Raw genomic sequence first — 14,283 nt, forward strand, 5'->3', positions numbered from 1 at the left:
AGACTGGCTAGAGTTGCAGTTGTGTTGAAGACGACGGTACGTTTGCTGCACTCCACAAATAACAAAGAAGAAAACATACAAGTAGGGGGTCAGTACAAACACAAGTACTGAGTAGGTATCATCGGCCAACTCAAAATAGAAAACAGTATTGTCACGACCCAAAAATGGGCGTGATGGCACTCGTCTTATCCTACCAAGACAAGTCAGCCTAAAACTCAACCATTACAATAAAGTGCGGAAATAAAATATAAGTAACTTAATAAAACCCCCAAAACCTGGTAGTCATGTGTACAAGCCTCTAAAGTATTACAATTGATTCAAAAGAAACAACTCAAGTCTCAAATGAACTTGTTTCTAGAATAGAACAAGATCATAATTAAGGAGAAGAAAGTCTGCTGCGATGGAAACAGCCACCTGACAAATCTCCAAGAAACCTCAGACAAGGAGAAGGGAAATATCACAAGTCCGGGCTAGTAACCTACAAAAAATTTGTAGTAGCAAGGGTTGAGTACCAAACCACACGGTACCCAGCAAGTAAAACGTCTAAACACAAGCTAAGGGGATAAAATACGGGTACTCCTACCACCCCCAACCAAACCTCCACAACTACAACGTGCATTAAAATCAACCCAACCTAACAGCTCACAGTTTACATAGCACGTAGCTCAACAACAACACTTAGACAATTTACATATCCTCAACAACAACACTTCAACAAATTACATATCCGCAATAACAAGATCAATATTGATCAATCACAAGTTCCGCAGAAAGGCAATCAGAAGATCAGCAAAATATGATATCAAGTTCACTAATGATAAGTATGTGCAATGCAATGGAATGCAATGTCAAGTATAATGATGCATGTCTGACCTAGTGATACACACCCGCTGTCTATCAGTCCGGGACCCATGGGGGACATATCTGTCCATGCATCTGTCACGGCGCACGACACGACCCCCGATAATAGTAACCATCGCGGCGCGCGATACGTCCCTCGAAATATAGTATCCATCGCGGCGCGCGATACGTCCCTCGAAATGGTACATCCTCTTGAGTACCCATTCTTTCTCAATGCACATAACACTTGTCACAACCAATGCCCCAGAATAATGCAGATGAAGTTCACACAAATAATGAGGAGATGAACATTTTCATAACATCACACAGTTCACAACCACACAAACATGAAGTTACATCAACAATGATTCAACAAGACTTCAGCCCTTTCTCAACACAACACACATAAACAATTAATCACATTGCCTTTTGTTATCCCCATTCTTTTCATCATTAGAATTAATCAATGTGGGCAAGTCAACCTATCACCAATCCCGTTACTTCCAAACATATACCACAAGGACATACACACATTTCATACACTTAACAAGAGTTTAGAAATCCACTTGCCTCAATTTGTCGAATAATCACTTCGGAACTTTAGCCTTCCTCCTTCGTTGTATTTTCAAATCAATATAATCTATTCAAATCAATAACCACAATCAGACTTCAAAACTTACAACACTCATATTACTCTCTGTTTAACTTTGACCCAAAAATTTATCCAAATTTATAATAAAGTTTCTCAATATTGATTCTAACCAATAAGTCAAATCTCATATTTCTTAAATTTCAAGTCAAGAGTTAAGTCATAATTTATCCAACCACTACAACCCTAATAGTTTTCATATAATATAATATAGTCAATATTTAATTACTTATATCAATATACCAAATTTGAATCTATATGATAACCTCAAAAATAATTTTTAAACCATAAATTAATAAAAGAACCAATAACCTTTTACGATGAACAATAGTACTATTCACGTCTACCATGAAATATACAGAATATAAAATAACTCCTTAAAACATACAGTTAATCTATGACTCAATCATCATGACTTCTCATTCCTAAATTCAATTTTGCCATCATTATTTAATTGTTGACCATTAATAATTTTATAATAATTATACAAAAATCACGTTAAATTATCTCTAATCTTCAACCCAATTCCCTTGTGCTTTGTCCAGCATTAATGATATCAACAATTTTCCTAATCTTTCAATATCTATACTTCATTATATTTAATAATAAGAAAAATGATTCGTACCTTTTTGCGCCTCATCAAAAATTTTCGTCGACTTTTCCTTCTTCTTGTTATATATATATATATATATATTATTGATTTGTTAGTGTGTAATGTTGCTGCTGCGAACAGCAGGAACAACCTTTGACCTATATATATTTTTTTATTGTTATTATTATTATTATTATTATTATTATTATTATTATTATTTTGGGCTTGACCCATTTATCCCAAACTAAATTAATTACTTAAAATTATCTCATTAATTATAAAATTTTAACTAAAATATAGTAATTAAAATTTCTGTTTAAATTTATTTAAAGGGTATTTTGTCAAAGAAATGGCTAATTCTTAATATGAACTTACGGGTCATTACATTATCCACCACTAAAAATCATGTTCGTCCTCGAACATAAAGAAGAAGAATAAAAAAAAAACTAAGTCATGACCTATTAGTCGGTGTTCAACTTTACTAGAGAGCTTCTCTCTAAAACCATTTCATCAAGATCAACTACTAAGAACTGAACTTCCAAATCAAATTTGGTTGATTTATAAATCAATATGGATTATGAAACCACAGGCTTACCCATGAACTCAATCTAAACTGAAACTTAATGGACCATAACACCACCATCAGGGCAAATCTTTTCTCATATAATCATGATAAAATATTTAAACCAACACTAGTTACAACAATAAATGAACAAGAACCAACCATCACACTTCATAATTCATAAACCATCACATTTCTTATCACCATTCTCTTTTCACAATACAACTTTTTTCAAGATCTTAGGTTATAAAAATATTATCTTTATACATTGGGTACTTATCAAAGGAGAATCAAACTTATCTAATTCAAAGAATAACAAGATCAGAAACCCAACAAGTTGTACACTCTAGGTGTCAAAACCTTTAGCAATACTATCGGATAACTGTAACAATCCACGGAAGCTCTTCTATATGTTCTCATAAGAAAGGTTGTGCATGTAGAATCACTAGTATCCTTCAACTATCTCAAACAACATTAAATCATCCTTTACTTAAATGAACAAATCTAATCAAGGATGACATCCTACCTAGAGAAAAATCATGGGATCGGTATACCCGATCCACCACTAGGAACTCACTCATAGAAGTGAAAACACACACAAACGTAGAAAGTTAATCATACTCTAAATCATGTTCAGAAAGAAGTAGTTGGTCACATAAGAATATACCGAAGCAAGGTCGAATAACACAAGAAACTCCTTCCATTAGTCCCATATAAGTTCAATTTCATTCATCTGACTCCATTCCTCAATTTTTTTTAGCTACCCAAACTCAACCAGTCTGATCTCCATTACAATTTAACACATACTCAATTTATCAAACTCTACATATCATCGTAGTACTATAACAAAAAGAGACCATTCTTAATACTAACAAAAAAATCTAACCATACTGTTCATTTCTTCACTCTCAATCCGCTATGAATATCAAAAGTCTTCTTAGAAAACACATTGTCATCAAAAAAATTTCAAACTATGACTCCTCTTTTTATGTAGTCATTTCATGACAGATGAGTGCCTTACGCAAATCTGAGTGTACTTCCCATCGAGCTCAAACTATTGAATCACGTCTAATATCAATTGTACGAATTTTTTTTCCAATCAAGTTCAATTACCATTAGAACCATCATATACTTTAGGTATAAATTTAGAGAAATTCTTGTCACCCCATTAATTTTATATACTATGAGCACATAACCGCTATTTACTATTAAGTGTCTATGTAATGCATCATAATATCGACCTACTTCATATCTCATAGTCATATCTAATCTCATAGGCAAAAAAAAATCCTTCAACTACTAATCAAGAGTTTATACGAGAGGTCTTGTTCCTTTGCCTTTCTTAAAATCTTTCCACGACGGAAATTTCAAATAACTTTAACTCTTCAATACACCATAATTTTTCTCCTTTTTGCTAACTCACTTACCAGTCCTATATATTTTTTTTTTGGCCAACAATATGGGAAACCTTAGGTATAACAATCAAAAGTAACCAAATGTACTACTCAAATTTTAAGTCCTTCTAAATGCTTCATACTCAATGTGATCGATCATTTCTTACCTTACCAATTCATACCTTGACAAGATACACTATCACAAATCTAAACTCGCCATGTAAACTTGAAGTTTTGATCCCAACCATGTAACACAATCCCATTATCTTACAACATTAGCTCATACAAAAAAAAATTACTTAACGTATTTTAGCTTATTGTTGATCGCCTCTTCATTGACCCTACCATATCTTTTTCTAAAAATCTTATCGTACTCCTTACCAAATGAAAACCAAAAAAAGAACTAATCATCATACTCGAATTGAACGTCTGTACACTCCTTATCCAATAGTTTATTTTTTTTAATCAATCTATTGATCTTGTGACACTATATTATATCATAATCTGGAAGAAACAGGTAAAATCACTTGTCTCTGAACCCAATTCTCCAAATTCCTCTGAAGATACATCCTCAACCCTTGCAAACAAAGTAAAATAGCCTAGTTTTATCCTCGCTCTGAAAGTTAAACTATTTACCACTAATTCTTTCCATTATGGCTCTAGCTCCTTTCAATTTTATTCGATCACATCCCAACTCCTTATAAAAACTACCATAAAACCACACTACTTATGAAATAGAAACAACCATAACCTTAGATACTCAAAATTCATCATTACCATAAAAAAATTGTTTTAACCAACACCCGTATCATATAGTTGCATTTCAATCGTAATGCGTCATAAAATCTTATAATCATCATGCTTAGTTCGTCATTTCCCTCACTACGAATTTAGCCTCGCCATTAATATGACAATACAAACCTAGTCTATGCCAACCATCCAAGGTACTTACTCAATTTATATGCACTTTCTTAATAAAATTCTCAATTGCATTCACACAAGTATACTTTTTGAGATTTCCTTTACTTGTAAGTTTATCATCCATATTTCCACTTCCACGGAATTTAAGATGAAATCAACACTCATTTACAATCCACAAAATACATTTTACAACCCGAACATATCAATATCATACCAAGGATCCATTACTAAAAGCTTCCTTATAAATAATGCTTAACACATCAACCCGTACCAACAAGCTAGTTGGGTTCTCAAATATGAGTTCAACACCAAATCTTATCATATGAGCATGTATACCATAGATAACTCCTTAAGTAGTTAATATTTGCACTTAACAATCAACATGTCCGTTTTCATGTACCACTAGTAATACATCGTGAAAATTCATTACATCCACCACTAGGACATATCATATCTATTGAGAAGATCATTTTCAAATAGGTCACACACCTTATCCATCAAATACCTGTAAAATATAACCAGATTAGTTTTGTATCTAACCCAAGCTATATGTATTCTTTCGTAAGCAAGGTCAATAAAAAAAGTAACACACTCCATAATTCTAACCAAGTACCCATCAGTACCATTGTAATAGTCGTATCTTGACCTTCTTTGGTATACACTCAATCTGTGAAACCACAAAAGGGATTCTGACCTGAATTGGTTCAACATCATTTGCTAAGCAACCCATTAATGGTATGACAACTATATCAATTGTATTACACTATTTATTGTCTAGTCAATTCTTCAAACATTTAACTTCTAATTGTCGAACCACTCCATATTTTGCTTATACGAGATAAGTACTATATTTATTATTATTATTTTACAATGATAACTAACCTTACTCAACTCTTTCAAATATGATCACGCATTCGCTTCATAAGTATATCATTTTAACCTTAATACCAGATCTAACATCAAACCAATACACGACATGCCAATGATTCACAAAAGGAACTACGCACGAGTCATCACATAAACGAGAGCGAATAGAGTGAAGCGATAAGAATCAAAATGGCACCAAGTACGCACAATAGTGATCCAAAAAGTGAAGAAATTTCCTAAAAGTCACTATAGCCTCTCGAAGATAGGTACAGACGTCTCCGTACCAATCATTGAGACTCTATTTAGACTCGACTTGTACACACGTGAGACCTATGAACCTGGGGCTCTGATACCATTTTGTCACGACCCAAAAATGGGCGTGATGGCACTCGTCTTATCCCACTAAGACAAGTCAACCTAAAACTCAACCATTACGATAAAGTGTGGAAATAAAATATAAGTAACTTAATAAAACCCCCAAAACCTGGTAGTCATGTGTACAAGCCTCTAAAGTATTACAATTGATTCAAAAGAAACAACTCAAGTCTCAAATGAACTTGTTTCTAGAATAGAACAAGATCATAATTAAGGAGAAGAAAGTCTGCTGCGATGGAAACAGCCACCTGACAAATCTCCAAGAAACCTCAGACAAGGAGAAGGGAAATATCACAAGTCCGGGCTAGTAACCTACAAAAAATTTGTAGTAGCAAGGGTTGAGTACCAAACCACACGGTACCCAGCAAGTAAAACGTCTAAACACAAGCTAAGGGGATAAAATACGGGTACTCCTACCACCCCCAACCAAACCTCCACAACTACAACGTGCATTAAAATCAACCCAACCTAACAGCTCACAGTTTACATAGCACGTAGCTCAACAACAACACTTAGACAATTTACATATCCTCAACAACAACACTTCAACAAATTACATATCCGCAATAACAAGATCAATATTGATCAATCACAAGTTCCGCAGAAAGGCAATCAGAAGATCAGCAAAATATGATATCAAGTTCACTAATGATAAGTATGTGCAATGCAATGGAATGCAATGTCAAGTATAATGATGCATGTCTGACCTAGTGATACACACCCGCTGTCTATCAGTCTGGGACCCATGGGAGACATATCTGTCCATGCATCTGTCGCGGCGCACGACACGACCCTCGATAATAGTAACCATCGCGGCACGCGATACGTCCCTCGAAATATAGTATGCACCGCGGCGCGCGATACGTCCCTCGAAATGGTACATCCTCTTGAGTACCCATTCTTTCTCAATGCACATAACACTTGTCACAACCAATGCCCTAGAATAATGCAGATGACAAGTTCACACAAATAATGAGGAGATGACCATTTTCATAACATCACACAGTTCACAACCACACAAACATGAAGTTACATCAACAATGATTCAACAAGACTTCAGCCCTTTCTCAACACAACACACATAAACAATTAATCACATTGCCTTTTGTTATCCCCATTCTTTTCATCATTAGAATTACTCAATGTGGGCAAGTCAACCTATCACCAATCCCGTTACTTCCAAACATATACCACAAGGACATACACACATTTCATACACTTAACAAGAGTTTAGAAATCCACTTGCCTTAATTTGTCGAATAATCACTTCGGAACTTTAGCCTTCCTCCTTCGTTGTACTTTCAAATCAATACAATCTATTCAAATCAATAACCACAATCAGACTTCAAAACTTACAACACTCATATTACTCTCTGTTTAACTTTGACCCAAAAATTTATCCAAATTTATAATAAAGTTTCTCAATATTGATTCTAACCAATAAGTCAAATATCATATTTCTTAAATTTCAAGTCAAGAGTTAAGTCATAATTTATCCAACCACTACAACCCTAATAGTTTTCATATAATATAATATAGTCAATATTTAATTACTTATATCAATATACCAAATTTGAATCTATATGATAACCTCAAAAATAATTTTTAAACCATAAATTAATAAAAGAACCAATAACCTTTTACGATGAACAATAGTACTATTCACGTCTACCATGAAATATAAAGAATATAAAATAACTCCTTAAAACATACAGTTTTCCTATGACTCAATCATCATGACTTCTCATTCCTAAATTCAATTTTGCCATCATTATTTAATTGTTGACCATTAATAATTTTATAATAAATATTGAAAAATCACGTTAAATTATCTCTAATCTTCAACCCAATTCCCTTGTGCTTTGTCCAGCATTAATGATATCAACAATTTTCCTAATCTTTCAATATCTATACTTCATTATATTTAATAATAAGAAAAATAATTCGTACCTTTTTGCGCCTCATCAAAAAATTTCGTCGACTTTTCCTTCTTCTTGTTATATATATATATATATATATATATATACATATATATATATATATATATATTTTATTGATTTATTAGTGTGTAATGTTGCTGCTGCGAACAGCAGGAACAACCTTTGACCTATATATATGTTATTATTATTATTATTATTATTATTATTATTATTATTATTATTATTATTATTTTGGGCTTGACCAATTTATCCCATACTAAATTAATTACTTAAAATTACCTCATTAATTATAAAATTTTAACTAAAATATAGTAATTAAAATTTCTGTTTAAATTTATTTAAAGGGTATTTTGTCAAAGAAATGGCTAATTCTTAATATGAACTTACGGGTCATTACAAGTATATATCAAGTAATATCATAAATCAACTATAATACTCAACATGTAGCAACAACAAGTACTATAACCATTACTAAGTTCTTCCATGTTCACACATGAGGACTCAAGCCTCAATACAATACTCATTTGGGAATTAGGTTCATTAGATTGAGTATATTAACATCTTTCAAGATTCATTATCTTTATTCCCCTCGTGTCGGTACGTGACACTCCGCTCCATATACTATCCTGGTGTCGAAACGTGACACTCTGATCCTCATATATTATCTTGGTACCGGAACGTGGCACCCGATCCATATACTATCCTGGTGTCGGAACGTGACACTCCGATCCTCATTCTATCCTGGTACCGGAACGTGGCACCCGATCCATATACTATCCTGGTGTCGAAACGTGACACTCCGATCCTCATTCTATCCTGGTACCGAAACGTGGCACCCGATCCTCTATTTCTATCCTGGTACCGGAACGTGGCACCCGATCCCCTAATCTCGCTTCTTTCGTTCATCAAGCCTTCTTTTATACCAAGGCATCATCATTAACAAAGTAGATTAGGGTTATCTTTCAAGATTTGGGATTCATAGCTTCATCATGCTTATTTATTCACAATTACATAATCATATTCGTGCAAGCATACAATTAAGCATATAGAAGGATTTATAATACTACCAATACATATCATTCGCTATTAAGAGTTTACTACGAATAACATAAAAATAAGCCATAACCTACCTCCACCGAAGATTAGTGATCAAGCAAGCAATTTTCCAAAGCTGTGTTTCTCCTCTTCTTTTCACCTTCTCGTTCGATTCTCCCTCTCTCTCTCTTTGTTCTTTTTAGTTTTCTTATTCCAACCCTCTTTCTTTTACCCTAATTAGCATATAATTAAGAATAAAATATGACAATAATAACCCACTAATTAACTTAAGGTTACCTCTTTTAACCCCCAAGTAATTAGATTTATTAACATTAACCCACTAACTTTATAATTAAAGCAGGAATAGTCAAAAATGTCCCTTAAAACATTTAAAGAAATCCGATCCAGCCTGGGATTACGCAGTCTGTGACAGCCCGTCGTGCCTGCGACGGTCCGTCCTGCTGCTCCGTCGCAGAGTTCAGAGACTCAATTTTCTTGAAGAGTCTGTGACGGTCCGTCGTGCCCACGACGGTCCGTCCTGCCATTCCGTTACGAAGTTTAGAGAGTCGATTTCAGTACCCAATTTTCAGAATGTCTAAGTGTTTTGAGACGAGACCCCCTCGACAGTCCGTCGTGCCCATGACGGTCCGTCGTGGGGTCCGTCGTCTCAGCCAGTTTTCCAGAAATAAAATCTGCTGCTCAAAACGACTAAACAGGTCGTTACACTTTATCTTTGGAACACTCTAATGTAAACTTGTTTGATTGAATCATTTATAACTCAAATGGTTTGTATTTGTTTTTACCTTAACTTTAATGTAAATTCTAAAGTGTTTGTGCCTAATACATTTTTATTTAACAATAAAAACACAATCAAACAATTCATGCTTAAGATTAATGTTAGTATGAAAACTAATGTTTATCTATAGGTACTAAAGAATCATATTTAGAGGATTACTGATATTAGTTTTGACTAATATGAAATGCTTTTTTGGTACATATTGAGAATGTAATAGGCAGAACGACATAAATATTTATTTTCTAAAGTTATATAAATATTTTTTATTCCACTACATATTAAATGAAAAACTATATTAGTATCCCTAAAATATAAAGAGATATTTATAATTTTTTTAATAGGACCTTATTATAGTTGTAATTGGCTATTTATGAAATAGATTTGTCCTATTATAAAAAGAGAAGGAAAAAAACTCTAGCTACTTCTAATATTAGCTTGTTATTGTTGGGTTTTAAAAAGATGTGAATGGAAAATGAAGAGTTATGATTTTTTTGAAGAGTTGTGATTTTTATGAGATGTTGTAAATTTTAATAAAAGTTGCGACTTTTATGAAAAATTGTGAAATTTATGGAAAATTGTGACTTTTATAAAAGGTTTGTGACCTTTCCGGTAAGACACAATAAGAACCTTTTTGCACCACCCTTTGTTTTTATAAATTGAAGGATTTCCTCTCATTTTAAAAAAAGAATTCATGGACTTCTTCTTCAACTACTAAATCTAGTTTTCTAAGTGTAATTTACTGTCGTTGAGTGGTTCGCAGACACCAGAGTTTTTGGTATCTATACTCTGGTGATTGAGATCATTTTACCCTGGGAGGTCATATTCCAAATCAAACCTCGGATGCTAGAGAGGAATAATTTCCTTAAGGTGACACTGTGGGTTCAGTGGACTTGATCTTTTTCCTATTAAAATTTTCTAAATTCTGGTACGTGTTTTTACAAATTTATTTGTGAATCAATTCCAATTCTTCTATTCTTTTGTTCTTCATTGGTTTATTAAACTTGGTAACTTCGTGTTTCTGTAAAGTTTGTTGGAATCAATAAGATTCTCTAGACACATATTAACAACAATTCTTTTTTAAGAAAAATATTTCGTATATTTTTTTAAAAATATTTTTGATTCTAGTTTCACTACTAGTTTTAATTTTCTAGTTGTGAATTCTTAAACTTTGTTATCTTACAAAGATGTTCAAAGTTATGTTCTAAGTATGTTTTGAATACAAGATGAACAACAGTTATACCATTCATTAGAATAAATTATCCAAAATATATCGATTTGACTATTCATTAATTTTACCTTTATCGACACTTTGCTTATTAATTAATTTTCATCTAAAAAAAGAAGAAGAGAAGATCAAGCCCACGGCCCAATTATGTCAAACCAAAATTTTCTTATATTTTGTAATCAAACAAGCCCACGGCCCAATACTCATCCTCGCTTTCTTTTTAATTGTTATATATACTTTATACTATAACAAAAAAATAGATTTTGAATTACGAATAAAAGAAAGAACTTAAATTTTATACTATAACAAAATAGCAATTTTGATTTAAGTTTTTGTTGTTGGAAAAGCTCGAAATTTTTTGTCAAATATCCATAACTATATAATTTCCCCTCTTTTTTATTTTGTTACAATATTTTGTTCAATTTTAGAAGTGTTCCAATAAAGTTTTTATTTGTATTGATTTGATTTATGTGGCAATGGGTTAATGCTCATTTACTTCTTGTTTCTCTTTTTGCCAATATATATATATTTTATTAATCTAGAAAAGTTATAATTTTGTGAAAAGAGAATAAAAAAGGAAAAATATTAACTCTTTTAAGAACATATTTACTCTTTTTCCTTATATGAAATTAGTAAATATGATAAACTTTCAACCAAATACATTTTTGTTGATTTCATTAATAACATTTTTGAATTTTTTCTATAAATGAAATTAGTAAATATTTAATAATTATTTAAAGTATATTACACTTTAGTAAAAAAAAATTCTGACTAGGTGAACTTTTTCCAAAATATTAAGCACTCATGATTCTTATATAATTGCTTCCGTTAAAGAATTTTTCGAATCGAATATAATTGCTTTCCGAAAATAAATATTTTTGATCTATTAAACCAAACAATCAACTAAATATGTTTTTGTTGATTTCATTAGTGACAATATTCACTTTTTTTTTATAGATGAAATTAGTAAATATGATAAACCAAACAATGAACCAATTTCATTAATAACATTTTTGACTTTTTTCTATATAAATGAAATTAGTAAATATGGTAAGCCAAACTATCAACCAAATACAAATTTATTGATTTCATTAATGACATTTTTGACTCTTTTCTCTATAGATGAAATTAATAAATTTGATTTATTTATGTAAGTTTTCTTTTTAAAAAAATGGATTTGTATTACATAAACTATTTTGGATTATTACATTTAATGTATATATACATGTAGTTTTGGTATAAATACCCGTCCAATTCTATATTCATCTCCACCCATAAAAAGCCTCTACTTCATTCATCCTCCGATTAACGTCGTAACTCCACCATCTAACTATAAAAAAGCAAAGGTGTGTTTGATTTTATTCATATCTCATCTCATTTGCTTTTCAATTTTTTGTGTGTTGGTGGAATTAGTATGGTTTTTTCTGAAGAATCAACAAGAGAGATTCTAGTGAGTTTGCCTGTGAAATCGTTGCTAAGATTCAAATGTGTGTGCAAAAATTGAGGCAGTCTTATCAGTAACCCTAGCTTCACTGTAGACCACTGTAAGAAGAAGAAACCTTTGCAACACTTGATTTATGATTATGGTGCGGCCGATGATGCTCCTAATATCACTTTGGTTTCTGATAAGGATATAGATGAACAAAAAAGTTTCCACAGGTTTGCTGGAGATCGTATTAATAACTTGTTAGGTTCTATCGATGGCGTGTTTTTCATAGAAGGAGAAATTGGTGATGACATTTTGTGTGCATTATGGAATCCAGCTAATAGAGAGGTGAGATACCTCCCTGGCGCACCAATTAGCTTTGAATGGTTTGCACTTGGTCGTCATTTGGTGTTCGGATTAGAGCCTATAACCAAGGATTATAAAGTGCTTTATTATAATGAATGTGAAGAATATGCAGCGATCTACTCATGTTCTATGGATTCATGGAAATTCTTCAAACATAACACATACGTATTTGAAAATACTAGTAGGTGTGAACAAAACATGTATAATACTGCTGATTATTTGAATGGATGTTATTATTGGTTGTTAAACGAGAGGAATAATAAATATAGAATTCTTTCGTTTGACTTTGGAAATGAGGCGTTTGCAAAGATGGAAGGTCCACCACGTGGTAACGAGGATTATACTTGGTCGGGAACTCTGATGTTGCTTGGTGACTCCCTTGGCATCTTGAACTTTGTTGAGGGTTGTATTAATGATGTATGGGTAATGATACAACCTGGCGTTTGGAACAAATTCCTGACCTTTCATCTCACTACGCGTACTAAGTCATTTTATGACAATTGTTTTATTTGTGTAACTAAAAGTTCACGACTGGCCTCCTATAATGTTGTGACAAACAAGACGAGGCTCCTTGAATATCGTCATCCGGGCCTGAAGTCAAATCCGGCGTGTGGTGGATGTGGGGTTTACTATTATAAAGAGAGTTTAGTAAAAATTAAACGACAAGGGAATAGTGAGCTTCATCTCAATCGTTGTTTCACAAAAATGTCGAACAAACATTAAATTTCAATAGGGTTGTTGATTTATGGTTCCTTCTAGCTAGCTTTCATTAGGTGCAATATGATATTATAGTGTCTTCTAAGTTGTTGGTTATTGTGAACATCTTACTATTATTATTTTTTATCAAAGTAAAGTGAATTTTAATTCATGTTGGATCTGTTATTGGCATTGTTAGACATAAAATATTTTCCTTTAACACTCTTGCATTGTTCATGCGAAAGACAATAGTCAAGATATTAGTAAATAATGATTCTTTGTACATTTTTCACAGACAAACATTTGGACCAGTGTAAGTGTTTCCTCTTCCATTTATAATTAAAATGGTTTACCTATATATCTATATTTTTTATGTTAATACTTTAGTGTTTATGCATAATTCATTTTTATAATTAACACAATCAAACATTGCATGCTTAACATTGGTACTATACTATTTGTTTATAATACCAAATAAATTCTAAAGTGTGTGGTTTTAGTATTATAAAGAGAGCTTCGTAATAATTAAATGGGTATGGCGACTCCCCAACTTCTTCAATATTAATTAACTAGTAGTGTACAAACATTTATTCAAATAT

The 14,283-nt window shown here is 32.3% G+C and overlaps 1 protein-coding gene across 1 annotated transcript; it reads left to right on the forward strand.

The window, feature by feature from the left end:
- Window positions 1-12,367: 12,367 nt before the first annotated feature.
- LOC138348455 (uncharacterized) lies at window positions 12,368-13,711 on the forward strand. The gene is made up of 2 exons (XM_069297652.1): window positions 12,368-12,375; window positions 12,706-13,711. Exons 1-2 carry the CDS (start codon window positions 12,368-12,370, stop codon window positions 13,709-13,711), a joined length of 1,014 nt encoding a protein of 337 aa, XP_069153753.1.
- Window positions 13,712-14,283: the final 572 nt, after the last annotated feature.

Source organism: Solanum lycopersicum, chromosome 5, assembly GCF_036512215.1.
Source record: "Solanum lycopersicum chromosome 5, SLM_r2.1".
NCBI lineage: Eukaryota > Viridiplantae > Streptophyta > Magnoliopsida > Solanales > Solanaceae > Solanum > Solanum lycopersicum.